At 41.9% G+C, this 16,959-nt stretch overlaps 2 protein-coding genes across 2 annotated transcripts in view; one reads left to right on the top strand and one right to left on the bottom strand.

Moving 5' to 3' along the window:
* The window catches only part of ntn1a (netrin 1a), a 55,839-nt gene extending 53,997 nt beyond the window's left edge, over positions 1-1,842 (top strand). The window contains exon 7 of the mRNA XM_054604534.1: positions 517-1,842. Within this exon, the coding sequence (XP_054460509.1) occupies positions 517-845 (329 nt within the window). The 3' untranslated portion in view covers positions 846-1,842. The remainder of the gene's footprint in view (positions 1-516) is intronic.
* Positions 1,843-3,660: 1,818 nt separating this feature from the next.
* Positions 3,661-16,959, bottom strand: part of stx8 (syntaxin 8) — a 44,832-nt gene continuing 31,533 nt past the window's right edge. Inside the window, exons 7-8 of the mRNA XM_054604747.1 lie at positions 12,375-12,476; positions 3,661-4,310 (exon numbers count right to left, since the gene is read on the bottom strand). Of these exons, the coding sequence (XP_054460722.1) occupies positions 4,246-4,310; positions 12,375-12,476 (167 nt within the window). The 3' untranslated portion in view covers positions 3,661-4,245. The remainder of the gene's footprint in view (positions 4,311-12,374; positions 12,477-16,959) is intronic.

Here is a 16,959-nt window from a genome sequence, read left to right as displayed (position 1 = left end):
AATATGTATCTGACACACTGAAATGGCAGCTATAGATGGCTAAATCTGACACACTTTATTTTGCAGATTTGATAACTGACCTATTTGAAAGAAATAAAGTTAACGTAAGAAGCGGTTCACATGGTGCTTCTAAAAAACGCGTTGAAGGCACCGGCCATGGCGCTTTCTTTTTTCCAAGGTGCATGCGCTCCTGTTGGGCCTGCCGTTACCAAGCAACCAAAACCTGATGACGAAGTAGCTGTAATTTAGCAGTAAACCTCACTGACTAAACTAAACAAAGTCAGAACAGAGATGAATGGACTTCCAACACAGTAAATTCCTCAAAGTAGCTCTGCTGCTTGATGAGTCATCTTCAGACCGGGTGATGTGACGTCCTTGGACCGATCATTAAGCTTGGATGTAGCTGTGTACGAAAATGATAAACTTCTCCTTCATATGTTTGCGTTACGTGTCAGAAAAATGTCACATCAAGTGATAACGTGTCATCTCTTTTGTCCCCCCAACTTCCCTCTGCAGCTGTCCAGGTTCACATCCTGAAGGCGGACAAAGCCGGCGAGTGGTGGAAGTTCACCGTCAACATCATCTCCGTCTACAAGCAGGGCGAGAGCCGCATCCGCCGCGGCGACCAGTTCCTGTGGGTCCGAGCCAAGGACGTGGCCTGCAAGTGTCCCAAGATCAAGCCAGGGAAGAAGTACCTGCTGCTGGGGAACGACGAGGACTCCCCCGGGCAGAGCGGCGTGGTGGCGGACAAAGGCAGCCTGGTCATCCAGTGGAGGGACACGTGGGCACGCCGGCTCAGGAAGTTCCAGCAGCGCGAGAAGAAAGGCAAGTGCAAGAAGCCATAGGAGGGGAAAAAAGAAAAGATGGAGAGGACGCCGGAGAGGAATTCAAGAGAAAAGCTGAGCGGGTGATTTAAAGAAATAAAAAAAATAAAAAAAAAAGAGAGGCAGACAGAGGACCACGGACAGACAAGAGACTGTTTATGTCGCTGCTTTTTTTCGTGTAGAAGCATGAAGAGAATTATTTTAGGATGATTTGTTTTTTTTCTAGTGAACTTTTGTTGAAGGAGCTCACCTCGCAGATTTGGTTTCATGGTTTATTTTACTTTGAGATTTGCCTCTCTCGTGGATTTGCCGAATTTGCACCTATTACCAGCATATAAAGTTATTTGTGTTTTGTTTTCCTTTTGTTTTTATCTCAGTATGAAATCATTATATTTTATGTTCAGATTTTATGGACATTTCCTGCTGGTGCAAAAAATGACACAGAAAAAAAAAAAAGCCACTTAATTACCACTGCAATTCTTTGCCTCTGCATGGGTTTTTTCTTGTTGTATTCTTGGCAAAGAGGCGAGCTTGTTTCATCAAAAGTCTTCACTGATCTGATTGAGGGGTAATAATATTTCCTCTGTTAGGAATTGTGCCATAAAAAACAACAACTATTGTTTGCGAGCCACAGAAATGCATTGTACATTGGTTTCCTTTCCCCCCGTTGTACAAATTCAGGTACGTCTACAACTCAAGAAACAAGAAATCTGTAGCTCTACTTTTTTAAGCTGCCAGGGCTTGAATAAATTAAGAACATGCAAGTGACAAGAAAAACAAAAAGGATATAACAGTATTGACATATTTTTACTTCCCCAGTGGCCCAACTCACACTTTTCTGGTGACATTTTGGGTCGTTCAGTATTTGTGCAAACCTGCATGTGAATGCAACTCATTAAAGACTGTAATGTTCAATTCACTAACTGGTGCTTTAACAAAAGGACCAGAGGGCAGAGACATTCACAAAAGCAGGAGTTGATTTTGGTTAAAAGATTTTTTTAGTTTTGTTTTAACTCAGTACGTCTACATTTGAGTGACAATATTTACTTCTATCACAAAATGATTAGAGCTGTGAAAAGTTTCTGCAAGTTTCTGGATGCAACATAATAGTTATGCTGAAGTACTGCATTTTGTTAGATTATACTGGGTAAAATATTCGATTAAACTCAATGGATGCAGACTGTAGAAAGCTATGAGAATGGGCACAAAGCAAGAAAAACAATGTCCTTACCTCATGCAGTGCAGATATTAACCCTAGCACAGAAAAGAACTGAACTTAGGTGCAATTCAACAATTCTGGATTCTAGAATAGATTGCGGATGGAAACCTTTACAGTCCAGCTCTCTCTTTTGCAAACACAATGCACGACTGTACATTCACTGTGCGACCAGTCAGAGACACAGCCTCCCATTGGCCTGTCACGTTAATTCTCTTCACTTGGACACTCGCACAGGGAAGAATGGGGTGAATTGCAATCACTTGACGCTGCTTGATTTCGAGCCACATCGCTCGTTTATTCGTGTGCAGTTCGGTTTGAATGTCTCTGAGGAATGTGTGGTAACAAAAACAAAAAAAACACAGTGTGTCATAAACTGGAGTTTCCTTTCAGTCCATCCCAAAACACTCTGGGCAACATGTTTCATGTTGTCGGCGTTTGTTGGTTCACAAAAATCACATTTAGCACCTTTTAATCTGTTCCAAAGTAACTGTAATAAAAAATAAAAGGGGGTTTTAGATCTTTTCAAGACATGTGGTTTTAATCTCATGGATTTATACTTCCTCTGTTTAAAATGGTTAATCATTTCTCATTCCAATATCTCAGAAAACTACTCACTTGTTCAGGAATTTTCTGAATCGACTGAAAAGCCTCCTAGATGGCTTTTAAAAACCACGAGAAATCAAAATCACCTGTGTTCAACTGCAAAATAAGAAAGAACAGATGCCGTTAATGCTTAAGTACGGCTCAATATTTACATTAAGGGTTTGATGGAGTGTTTTTTAATATTTTTTTTGAATGTACAATCAATCAAATGATTGTGATGTCTCTACTGACGACAACACACTTACACAAACAGTATATTAACGTGTCCCCCCCTTTCATTGTTAATCCTACAACATAACAATACATGTTGATTTTTTTCTGTTTGGCACATTGTAATCTGTAATCCCACCTCTCTGGTCTCTGTGGCCTCATGCTGTATATTTTACATCCGTCTCCCGGGCGATGGTTTTGACAAGCTTCCTGATGAAACGCTTCACACATACCTGTCAAAGCATTGCTTTGTGTTCATACTATGAATTGTAAATGTTGTTTAGTTGTCACCATTGCCAAGACTTTTTTTGTTTGTTTTTTGCAATGTTGTTTTACAATGCGTACTAATATATTATGGTTATTATATATGAATATATTTAATGACACAAGACATTGTGGATTTTATTGTCTTTTTCAAGTTTTTTTTGTTTTTTTTTACTTGTTTGTGGTTGTTTAGATCGTTGCCATTAAAGAAGGAAATAATAACTACTGAACACACCAACCTGGTAGAACTACATTCAGATTTTCAGTTGAAATAAACTCTTGTTACATTGAAAAAACATTTGCCTCTGTTGATTTGAATGATTATGTGTGTAAGTTGTTAAGTTATTCCAAAAGGCACATAGTCGGCTTTTCTCCATATACTGGTTGCCTGTTCATAATATAATAAGTACATTTGACAAAATATTGCAGATTTCGCAATGGAAATACGGGTAGTGTGGTTCTACTATGTTCAGCTAAATATCATGTTACAAAACACTGCGATTCTCCAAAGCAGACAGACAGGAGTCCGGGGACTATTAACTGGAAATGCCATTTATTAGAAATTACAAGACGAGTTGATTTACAAGGAAGGAAAACAGCCATGTCAGCTACGCAGACTGTTTTGGCTGAGAGCTATTTTATAAACGTTATAAAATCCCAAGACAAATGATAACATTACAGCTGCTACAGTAACATGGGCAGATATGAGTGAGTGTGAAGGTTGCAAAGCCTTGAACTGAGAGAAGCCCCCGCTGCCTGCAGGACGTCCTGCTGCTGGGTCAACATTACACAAGGTCCAGGCTAAAAATACATTTCAAAAAGGCTTACAAACACCTAAATAATTTAGCTATATGATACATTAAGAATTTAATGAGACAGACACTTTTACAACCGTTAAACAGAACAAGCAATATATTCTATAAAAGAAAAAAAGAAAGTCTTTAAGTCTTCATTTCACATTGGCTTGGTTGGGCCTTTGTCTCCATATGAAGACAAAGAATAAGAAAATAAATCTGATAGAGACAGTGTTTATGTGTTTATGTGACTGTACATGAGTGCACCGTGGATGCAAAAAAGGTTTCAAACTGTCGTCGTTGGAGCCGTTGAGCGATGGTCCTCGTCAAGCTACACGGGCCACGAGGCGATCACTACGATGGCTATGAGGAGCAGCACGATCACCACCAGCATCCCTGAAGGAGGGAACACGAGAGGAAAAAAGGATTGAAAAGGACAAACCAGTAAATAAACAGCAATGAAGAATAATCCTACTAACAAAGTCACTGCATCCAGAGGCTGACGCAGCTCACTCTTCTGCACTACAGAGCTACATTGTGTCCATGTGTCTCACCTCTGCACAGGGCGACACCTTCATCCGATACTATAAACGGTTACGCACTGGAGCAGTCTTTCCTACAGACCGGGTCCGGACACAAAGGAGGGCTGCAGGGGATTTTATTTGAGTCGGCAAATAAATTGGCAGAGTTTCTTCCATAGTACTTTATTTGAAGTTGTAATCTGCAGTACTCTTTTCAGCCCCATGAGGAAGCCTGCATGTTCGCACTGCTCTGATAACTGTAGCTTTATTTATAACAGATACCAGCATGCAGTCTGTTTGTTTGACCGTTGAGCAAGATGAAAAGTAGGAGGTAGCCTGTTAACTCAACCTTAACGCATTTATTTGGTCTCATTTAAAGAGTATTAAATATTTACATGTTTTTAATAACGGATTCCGAAAACATAGTTGTGATTTATAAAACGTATATGTCTTTTAAATGGCTCAAATGGCTTAAATGGTTGACCGATTGAAGATAATATCTTGATGTGGGAATAGATTACGATGGTCAGAATGTCCGTTGTTAGATTAGGCCCTCTGTGATTTTTTAAACAAGTGGCTCCCCCCAAAATATAAGTATGGGAAACTCTGCAAAAGAGCACCAGAAATGTGTATTAATCTGGCTCGCACCTACAAATAGTCCCAAACAAATACACAACCTACTGATGTCTGAATGTTATTTGCTGCAGTGCCCAGCTGTTTAAGAAATATAACTCGCCATTCAACTTTTTAAAAAGAAATAAACATCTGTGACCTGAGGAACACTGCTGGCATTAAATGGTTAAACTTTCCGACTATCTCCTCTTACATTTCCGTTACTATACCCTTTACTTTACCCCTGTGATAAAACCTTTGCAGCTCAACAAATCCCCCTCTAACTTGTTGAAAATTGAAACGTCGAGCAGCTGAGGAACTCCAAACATGATGTGAGAGAGATCTCAGAGAGGAGGAGGGGAATGCAGCAGACTCGAGGGAATACACTTGGAAGAGGTAAGAAGCCTACATACCTCAGCACTCATTTCCCAAATCCTTCATCTAACGCAAGTCCCAAGTGCTTATGCCCTCGCAGCATGTCACCATTCTTCTCCTGATGACTTAATGCAATTTACGTGCGTTCAACAGCCACAAAAAAAAAAAAAAAAAAGCTTTATTGCCACAGATTGCACACTGTGATAGGCATATGTTTCTGATTCCACCCTGAGAGGATAATCATTGTTTTTCACTGATACCATGGAAGCAAAAGAGAGGGAAAAATGTGCAAAAGCTCACTCACACTTCATCAAAGCTTTACCCCCAGGACCCGAAAATATTACACTTTTTATTATAGCCACCACCCAAAGAAATAAAAAAAAAACCTTTCTGTTGTAAAATCCACTACAGGTGGAATTTCCATTCTATGTAAAAAAAAATGAACGTCTTTTGAGAACTAAATCAAATTTAATGGAATGTTACCAGCTTAGAAGTGAGTCAAACCGATAAATTGCTGGGCCGGTATTTAAGTCAATATTATAAATATCAGTATCTCAGAGGCCGATAAGTAACAAGTTATTCTAGAATCTACAAGAGACAAGTTGATTATAAAGTGTTTCACAGAATGTAGAGCATCCGTTTATGAAAATGTTTTTCTTTAAAATCGATATCAGCAAATATATTGTAACCAGATTTTTTATCAACTCTCAAATATCAACATCTGCCTTATCGGCCTTAAAAAGAATCCAGTATCGGTCGGGCTTTTACTGACTCTAAAACAGAAGTAGCTATGGCAACCCGACCCTAACAACTCTTTGGTAACATCTGTCACGGTGATAATACTACAGCGTTGGTATTTTTAAAGAGTGGTTGGTCAAAGATATTAAAAATGTTTCCTTGGTGATAGAAAAGAGAAGTGATGGTGGGTGGCTTCTATCATACGCATCATAAACACGTGAATGTCTTTAGGATGTGCTGTAACCCTCAGTATATCATATATATATATATATATATATATATATATATATATCAGTGATCTATACCACACATACATAAGATATGGAGAACTTTCCCCCCCCCACTGTGAAGATTTCTAACAACTGCTTCTCCGGCTGCTCTGACGGTCCCCCTTCACCGACTCACCCCGTCCATTGTTACCGAGCACGGGGCCGCTATTCTCCCCAGCCTTTCACTTTGGGTTTACATTTCTCTCATTCTTTGGCTCTCTCTCTCCTCCCCGTCCCCCCCCCGGCCCTAATTGGTCGTCTTTCCCACAGGGAGAGAGACGGGTTCGAGATATAAGCCATGCTGAACTAATTGCTTGCGGTGGTGGTAGGGGCGGCGGCGGCGGTGTGGTGGTGGTGGTGTGGTGGTGCTCTGATGAAATGCAAGGCTGACGCTGGTTCCTTTGCCAGCAGTCGGGGTTGTGGCTCTAAGGGGTCCAGATGTCTTTGACTCATTGAGCCATTCCTTTGTTTGGTTTAGGTATTTATGGCGGATAGACTCTCTCTGCGCAGTTTATTCTCTGTGTGTTTCTACTCTACTTGAGGGGAAGGTGTTCGTATAAAAGGTCCGCGGGACATGCGTGTTAGAAGTCATCACTGGTCTAGACGAGACCTCTCCTCTTGATAACTTACACATGTGAGCGTAATATAAATGTCAAAGTAGAAACACACGCTCGGATAGTTTTTCTTGATGGCTTTTTAAAAGCCTCATGTTTAAAGCAAATACACACACACACACACACACACACACACACATTTCCAGCAATTATCTTTGTTTGGGTGTAAACGACACCCAGTCCGCTTTGGATTCAGACATCAGAATTTCATTCAGCCTGGTCCAACATCTGTCAGCGACTCTGTTGACGACACCATAGCAACAATAGCAATAAAGGCTGTGTAACGCACGCATATGTTAGTGTGGAGGAAGGCCCTCACACCCTCCCTAATGTCATGCAACAGTCAGTCATAGAGCCACCTTAGAGACCCACGCTGACCCTCACCCTCACCCCCCCCCCCCCTTGGACCAGCCCCGTCTGCCTCAGTGACTAAACAAGCTACTCCTGACCCCCAGAGGAGGCCTCCGGAGACTAATGACAATAATGGCGTTTGCTTGCCAAATAGATTAGGGCTCCGGTGTGACACTGATGCTGAGGGAGATAGTCGGTGTCTGCTGATAGACCGGCCACCCAGGAGCTTTGGGAGGCCCGAGTCTGGGTTCATCCCATCTTGGCAATTTTTCAGACGGGATCAGTGAGACAAAACGCAGAGAGATAGAATAATTGGTGAGAGCTCTGGACAGACAACCTCCCACCGTGGCCCCCCCTGCTTATGGTTCAAAGATCTTTTTGGACCACAAAAGGCGAGGGTGACCTTTAGAGAAAAAGGGAATCGTTTTGTGTTAACAAGGTCAGTGTGATGCTCATCATTTTTCTCACCGCACAATAGAGGAGGACAAAAACTTGACTTAAAGTGTTAGATGCACATCTAAAAATTATGTATTTCTTAATTATTTCTAATACAACAACAGAAATAGTGCAATAAGTAGTCAGAACTCGAAGAGATTAAAGGTGCTTTCACACCTGTAGTTTAGTTTTGTTTGGTCCAAATGATATATTGTTGCATTAGAGTTCTGATCCTGTTCACACTGACTTTTTACGAACAAAAAAAGGGGGGATTAAACATGCTGACTGACAGGTAACTTGTTTATTTGACCGTTTTAGAGTTTGTCATCCTGCATCATCAGGACCCATGTGAGGAAATGAATTTCCAGTGAGTGAAGTGTATTTAATGCTTCTGATGTGTATATTTAGGTTCTTTGATGAATAGCTGATTATGCATATTTTTTAAACTGCAAATCGACCACATGTTATGATGAATAATGGCAGAAACAGGGCTGTTCAAAAGCCCCTTTCTGCGTTTCCAGATGCGAACGTCAGTATGGGCCCACAAATGAAGCATATTGCCGTGGGATCACTGTCGCACACTTTTTAATGTTAATTAACAGTTTTTGACCTATTAATCAGTGAAAATACCGGTGCCCATGCGCTTATATACATGGCCTTAAATACAGATCAATTATAAGAACGTCGATGAATCTATAGTAGTTTAGTTTTTAAAATCGTGCTAAAGTCACATATCTGCTATTACTAAATAATGTTGTTGTTTTGTTTGCTTTTACACCACAAACAAACCACACCAGAGTCCAATTTCTCAGTTCGTACAGTCAGTGTGAACAGGAAACGGACCAGAACTAAAAGGTAACAATATATCATTTGTTTTCGTCCTTGTTTCGGACCAGATGAACCCAACTACAGGTGTGAAAACTACAGCCGTGTCTACAGCGGTAATTTGAGCTAAATGCTAATGTCAGCATGCTAACATGCACATGGTCACAATGCTAACATGCTGATGTTGCTAACTATGCTAACTAATAAGCACTAAACACATAATACAACTAAAGTTGATGGGAATGGCATTAGTTTTGAAAGTAACCAGCCATAAACCAAAGTATTGGACAAATATAACATTTGACCTGATGATGACGGTAGTTATAAAGTTAGGGGATCATCTGTGCGTTTCCAATTGGCCCTAAATGGGACATAAGTGTGCGCATAAAATTTCATAGGAATTCATCCAATAGCTGTTGAGATTTCGCCAACATTGCTAAAGAGTTCACTTTGATAACATTTATACATTTTTAGAATACTATCTTGTAGCCATGCCATTTACCTCAATGGTCTGCCAATAAACCTTGTTGAGGTAGTATAACTGACATTTCTAGAGGTTTATCACGTCAGGGCAAAGGGGGAGACAAGAGCTGGAATGAAAGATCTAACTATTAAAGTAGCCGTTTTAAAAGTTACACCTCCCTATTGACTGAAATGAGTCTTTCCTTAACAACCTCGATTCCCAATTAAAGACATGCTCTTCTTCCAACGCTGTGAAATGTTGCCCCTCACCCACATTCTCTTTGGGCATCCCCTCTCGTCCAAACAGTCCAAACCTACTTGAGATGCGAGCCACCTGCGGGACTCTCGGTCCGGCAGAAGTGGCCCTCAACAAACTGAGGATTAGCTCTGTTGAGAAGCTGCTCAAGCACTGCTGTTGCCTGATGGTGATGCCTAAGCTCTGGGGGAACTCACACCACTCTCCAAGAGACCCCTTTGGTCCCGTGGACTAATCTGCCACACTAATCCAACCAAATTCAAAGCCTCCACCCCTCAATTCCCACCAACATCATCTAAAACAAGTGGTAATGACTCTGTGAATCAGGCTTAGCTTGTTTAAGTGGCAGCATTGGACCAGCGGAAATTAAAAAAAAAAAAGAAGGTAGTTAAGGATGGGTATTGTTTGCAGATCTTTGCTACAACTGCCAATTTATAGCATTGCAGCACTAAGAAAATATTTTCTTGTCTTAAATAATTGTATTTTTCTTACCAAATCCCTTTTTAAAGTTTAACAAAATAACAAAATTCACAAAAGTGTTTAATTAAGTGTTTTTAGTTCTAATGAAATACAGTCTACAATTAGTAAACTGATTCAATTAATGCAATTAGTAAGGCTTTCCCTTTTGAACTTTTTAATACTACAGTTAATAAACGTGAGCTTCTCGTTTGAAAACTGAAAGGTTGGTTAGTTAAAAATACATTTTAATTTCTATATTTACTTATATGTTTTAACTTATTTTCTTCATAGCCCTCATTTTGTTAAACCCTTTGTTCCTATTGTAGATTTTAAATAAATGCCGTGTTTCAACTTTGGGAACGGATTTAATGTGTTTAAATAAAGTCTAAATCTTGTGTTCATGTAGGAGACGGATGTTTCCACAGGCCCGTGCTGTGGAAGAATCCAGTATGTTTCAACACAATGGATGTTTCACAACACTACGGGCACCAGTCATGCACAGTATTCCAAAAGAACCACACTCGAGCAATATGTGGGTCCTTCCCTTTTTCAGTGAGCTGACCCGTCCCATAGCTCGGCTTTCAGCTGCTTTTTGGAGATCTCGGATGCAAGCGTTCAAAAATGTTTTTTCCCCCTTACTGAGTCCAAATGTCTGATGATTTCTATTGATAATCCTACAGTGAAGAACATACTTCTTGAAACGTCTCTAGCTCAAAGATGGCTCTTTTTACAACGAGGCGTCCGCCAATAGTTATGTTAAGCATGCTCCCGCCTGTCAGAGCCAGACGTCTCTAGCTTTACAAGGACTCGGTTGAGACATAACACCCCAAACGCCGGCTTTGGATGAGAGGTGGTTTCAAAAATAAATAAAGCCTTAAAGCTGAGGAATTATAAACACGCTTCCACGGAGTGAGAGGGAAAGCCCTCCAAACAATTTGTGGCATGTGGTATTTTCAATTCTTTCTCTGCTTGACACAAAGACGAGTGTCAAACAACTGAGGAGACGAATGGGGGGATGACAGAGAGGAATGGGGGGGGAGAAAAAAAGAAAGAGAGCGTTGAGGTGAGAGTGAAGAAGACCATGGGGGAATTTTCCATTCACAGAGAAGACAGACACACACACACACACACACACACACACAAGAACATACTTTGCAAATACAGTTGCACATACTTTCTGCAACACTTGTGCAATCCGCATAAATATGCACCGTACGATACATGCAATGCATATGGACACACACACACACACACACACACACACACACACACACACACACACACACACACACACACACACAAATACACACAACACACACACACACACACACACACACACACACACACACACACACACACACACACACACACACACACACACACACACACACACACACACACACACACAGCTCCCATGGATATTCTTCAGCCTGGAACGGAGGGGAGGGAGGAGGGAGTTGGGTTTGGCGAAAAGAACAAGATAAACAAATGGAAAGACGGAAAGAAAGAGTCCTGATTCTGACACAATACGAGCTCTGGGATCTTCAAACAAACTCGCGCTCGGGCACCATGGGGACGCGGCCGACAGAACGAGGCATCCTGAGGTCTGACCTCCCTTCTGCCTGCTCTGCTTCTGTCTGCGACCGCCTGTTCGCCAGGTCTCCCAGCACACAACAATGCAGCCCTCTTGCCATAGAAATGCTGTTTGGCGTTCCGCTGGGCAAACTGAAGCTCTCGCATTCCGCCGATTGGCTTTAGCCAGCTGACACACCTCTCATGGCAGCCGTTTTATCTTCTGAAAAGCATTACCTACTGAGAAAAACAAACGTTAGACAAAGTGAAGCAGACCTGAGGGAAGGGCCGCGCATTCACAAGGCCTCTGAGGGACCAACTCAGAGATCTGGAGTTCAGACAACAGAGTATGATGACTCGCGCAGTGTGTACACGGAGGCGAAGCGTGAGCAGCACGCCAACAGCCTCGGTGCTCCGTGTCTGTCTACAGGGGATGCATTCAGGCACAGTCATGAGTTGTAGGTCACAAATTGGCAGTGCTCAGACCCCCAAAAACACAATCGCTGTAGAAATGCACGTAGAACAAAAGAAAATATGAATAGAAGTGCGGCTAAAACTAAAGGTCCTCCAGCAACCATTCACCACCCGCATCCTCTGTGCCAAGAGAGCTTTTCAATATCAGTTTATTTGTTGTTGCATTATTTCTGGGAAGGAAGGCCAACATTGAGTTCCTGAGTGCTAAAGATATTTTTTTTTCGCTGTCAAATGATATTACGTCTGAAGGAAGTGCTATTCTTTTGTCCGACTCCAAGTCTCACACTCGGCAGAGTCGCTTCCTCTATAAAATATATAGTCTGTTGGACATCTGCTCTGTGAACTGCATGAAGGAAAAAAAAAAAAAAAAAATGAAGAAACCTGATGCTTAGTAATCTTTCATATAAATAAACAGATTAATTGTGATTTGTTCTCAAGGACACAGATCAGATATCAGGCCAGCCTTGGACCAAGAAGGAAAACAAAGGACGGCTCACCACAGGAGGCTGACTTCGTCTCCACAAGCTTCACCCTTCGTGTCTCGTTACGAATCCTGTCGTCCGTCTTGTCCACAAGATGCGAGAGGTCGTCAATGATTTCTGAGAGAGACGGAGACAGAGAAAGAAGAGGAGAGAAGGTGAATAAAGTTAATTTGGCTTTGTGTTATGTTGCTTTCTGCAATTATTAAGACTTCATAGTGGGGGGTTTTTCTTCCTCTTTTTATTGCACAAAAGACCTCCCAATATGTTAAGTGTAATAAAAGAAATTACCCAAAATGAAAAAGGGAAAGGTTCTGAGGAACTTGACATCAGAGCAGTCAACAACTTCAAAAAGGCGGAGGCTGCCAACGCACAGACATGAGGCGTGGTGATGGAGGGAGTCGGCTGTGTGAAAGCACTCTCTGCTCTTTCAAACCGTTTCACTACTTCCTGAATCCATTCTGGATTCAATCAGGCCCTCATTGTTCATGAGTTTTAAAGACGTAAGCCCAGGCTTCAGGGACTGTGCCTGGGCGTCCACAGAACGAGAGCGCGTGTTTTTGTGTGTGTTTGGGTGTGTGTGTGTGTGTGTGTGTGTGTGTGTGTGTGTGTGTGTGTGTGCTGTGCAGCTAGGGTCCTTCAGTAGGAGTTCCTGACTTGAAGGTCGTCCAGATGGAAGCCTATGTGATTTGTCAGAGCCAGCCGCAGTGTTGACATGGCATCTCCAGAGGATCCGGCCCAACAACAAAAACAGATAACTGCTGAAATATTTCCACATTCCCGATTTGTTAAGGATAGGCTTTAAAATGTGACATTAGTTAGAGAGAATGTTAACGTAGATTTGTGGTTTTGAGTCAGAACCCTGTCACGAGTTGCAAATGGGACTAATCTCTGAAAATATCCTTCTATTTGCAAAATCTATCACTCTCCCTCTCATTATTCCAACTGCCACTATGACACAACACTATGAATAAATACATTAAAGGTCCCACAAAGTTCCCATATCATTTTCGTTATAAAGAAGGTCTACGTGTTTTATAAATACTGCGAAATAGCGAAACGCTCAATCCATAATTAAATACGCTCAATCCATAATTAAATACACACAGCCTGTTTTTAATGGAAACATTCTGAATATGTCCCAGTTTAATTCCATTTGCAGTGTATGCTAATGACATCAGCTGACATGGACCCAAGCTGCTGCCTAGCACTGCAATTTCGTAGAAACACGCCAAAACGGAAGGTTCAGACAGACCGTATCAGAAAAATAAGGAGTTTTAATAACAATAAAGCATGTTAACATGTTCTAGTAAAAACACAAAATACACATTTGAACCTGGAAATGAGCACTATAAGTCTTCTTTAAGAAATCTATGAGCAAAGACGTAGCTGAACTATAAAGAAAAGCAGTAAAACAGAAACCAAGGTCGAGTCAATGAAAGGGAAGCTCTTCACAGACTCGCATCAGCCTCTGATACATGGAAGTTTTACAGGAATGGGAAGCTAGACTCATCCTCAAACCCCAGTTCAATGCCAAGTTAAACAGACCTTTTATTGCTGCTGCTGCTGCTGTAAAATGGAAAAAGAAATACACAGTCAGTACGATCTAAGCCTTTTTTTTTTGCTCCCATACCATGACCAAATTCCCACAGGTGAGTCCTCGGGGTCATCTGCAGCATTCGTCTTTGCGAGCACACTTGTCTTGAGCTCTAGCCGAGAGAACGCGTTCCCTCAACTCGGAGCAATCACCGCTTGACAAGACAAGTCTGCGTTTTGGCTGACATCACATGATTAAGTTGCGCCGATAATTCGAGGAAAGGAAAGTGAAAGCATGACAGTTCGGAGGGCCAGAGCATGAAGAGGGCAAGGACGAGGAGACGGGAGACGTGAGAGCGCCGTATGTACAGCGTCCCCGGAGACGGCCACGTCATCGCCGGCGCATCAGGCAACAATTTGGAGAGAGGAAACTCTTCCTTTACTTTTGGAGAGTGTGGGGGGAGTAGACGCCGAACCATTTGTGCCGCGTGCCACTCAGACTACTCATAAAAGGATGTTTTTGGTTTGCCGCTGCCAAGTTTCTTGATTCAGTTCTGGCCCTGCAATAACATCTCAATTCATCGATGAATTCTCAACAGTGACCTTTAACTACAGCTGCAACGCTTCAGGATGGGAGTCGTGCACGCTCAACCTGTTATCAAGTCATGTTTCTAACAACATAATTCTCAATTTCCTAGTGTAACTCCTGCTTCCATGTACATTATGACAGCTGCTGGCCGAGGCTTGGAACTGCCAGACCACAAAGAAAGCCCTGTTTCAGGCAAGGATTGTTCGTTGAAAATGCTTCCCCACTGGATAAACCTCCAAAGCCACAGTGTGGGAGAGCATCGCCCGCACACAAACACAAGTTGCTTCAAGATGTAGTCATTTATGCTTGTTGATCTCTGAAGCAGAAGGGACAATGTGTGCCCTCCCTCTAAACCTTTATTCATCAGTGCTGTATTCAGATTATTTGGAAATGACAGGAAGATGAACCTGGATTGAATGATATGAGATGCTTAAGTATATTATGTAGTTAAAGGTTCTATATATACTAGATTGGGAGCATACCTATTGCCTCTAAATGGCTCTCAACATGGCGGCGGCTGAGTTAACGAGGCTAACAGCGCTAACAATGCAAACTACGGCAAAAATGCTAACATAGCTAAGACTCTTTACCCAACGGGGGGAAACCTGAGGGCGTGCGCTACGCATCCACAACCATGCTGTCGGTCGGGACGCCATTACCAGATGTTACAGCCGTATGAGCGCTGTGCAGAGCGGCGGCCATGAGATAACCAGCGGGGAACATGCTCACATGCACGCACAGTTGGCCCGGCTATGTCAACAAAGCAAGGAGAAGCTCGGATAACAACACACACAGAGGGGGAGCGACTGCATTCTCTGCTCAAGCAGACATTAATCCTGGAAATGTTTACATAGCAAACAGTAGTTTTCTGCTATATCAATGCTCGGAATATTGAATTTAGAACCTAGAACAAACCCCCTAAAGTGACGCAGTCAAATCAAGACAAATATCAAACACAAAAAGCACTGCTAACGTGGTTCTTTACTTGAAGATGAACATGTGTCCAGGATCTATGCAGAGAAACTTTGAAATAAAATGAAAGTCTCCTCAGAGGGTTGTTTGTCTCCACTGTGGACTACAACTGAATTTATATCTGCATCGTGACAAGTTTTTGTTTTTTTTCCCCCACTGTGGAAGAGCTCAATTGTGGCCTTTTCTAATTATATCTACTGCGTGAACAACAAGAGGCCATTAGCATGCTCTCTTTGGGCTCAGGGGCTCGTCTCTAGTCTCTGTTGTGTTCTTTTCACAATAAACAAAAACTGAAAATTGGATGGTTGTGTGAACACTCATTGTAAAAACAGGAACAATAATTTGGCTGCTGAGAATATACAATATATCAATATATTGAGTGACAGCTATTTTGCAGCTCTTGTCAATATGAGGCAAGTTCAGTTAAACCACAGACAGGACCTGTCAGAAATATTGTTAGCAGACACTTTTGACTAAAATAAACATAAACAGTCCTGGTATGTTCCAGAAGATGCTTTCCCCCTTTTCAAAACAGTGAGACACATTTTCAGAGAGAAAGCACTCTGCAGGTGCTGTTTCATTACATCAGGCTTATAATATAGATTCCACATATAGCAGACTGACCAAACCAATTCCCTATGACCATATGACCAGAAGTTCTAGTCTAGTATATTATTCTAAATAAGGTAATGTATTATCTCAGTTATATAAAACTACTTGGTGTATAACGTTAAATTAAAACAAATTTAAAAAACACTCAAAGTAACCAGTTTTGTACAATGTAAAGTACCCAGGTTGATACAATTGTAAATATAAAAGTCTATAGCTACATGTGGAAATATTTGCAACAATTTTGAAAAAATAAAAATACACAAAAGCAGATGTTGCCAGAGCCTGTGGTAACTTCTAAATACTTCGGCTGAAAGCGACAGGGATGCCAACTCTCTATTTCTGTTTCTCTGCTACCAACACCAACAGTGCCTTTCATTCACACAAAAAACAATGTATGTTATATCTGGCCGTTCTGTGAAGAGGCACGAGGGCCCTGGAGCACACACACACACACACACACACACACACACACACACACACCAATAGGAGACAGATGTTGCTCTCACATGACGTCACTTCACTCCCTCGTGCTGCCGACTCTCTGCGCAATCTCAACGCCATTTTCATCTCTGTTCCAATGCTTTGCAGCATTTATATATAAACAGCCTCTCGCTGTGGCCATCCCGCTCTCTGGGGGCTAACTAGTTAACCGGTCTGTTTCTACCCCTGCTGTCAGCGGCATCTGGAATCAAGCACAGACACCTACTATTCTCAGGATTGGCTGCTGCTGGTCACTCTGGGCTAAATGATTATGCGGCCAAGGCACGAACTGAAGGGAAATACTTAAGGGCAAGGTCTCTTGTTTAAGAACACCACCGGTCCCTGTACACAGGGCAGATGAAGCGTCGCCACTTCATTCCTGGGTGTTTACACCACACCCGACGGTCACCCCTC

This window comes from Anoplopoma fimbria, chromosome 9, assembly GCF_027596085.1.
Source record: "Anoplopoma fimbria isolate UVic2021 breed Golden Eagle Sablefish chromosome 9, Afim_UVic_2022, whole genome shotgun sequence".
NCBI lineage: Eukaryota > Metazoa > Chordata > Actinopteri > Perciformes > Anoplopomatidae > Anoplopoma > Anoplopoma fimbria.
This window is presented reverse-complemented; position numbering and strand designations above follow the sequence as displayed.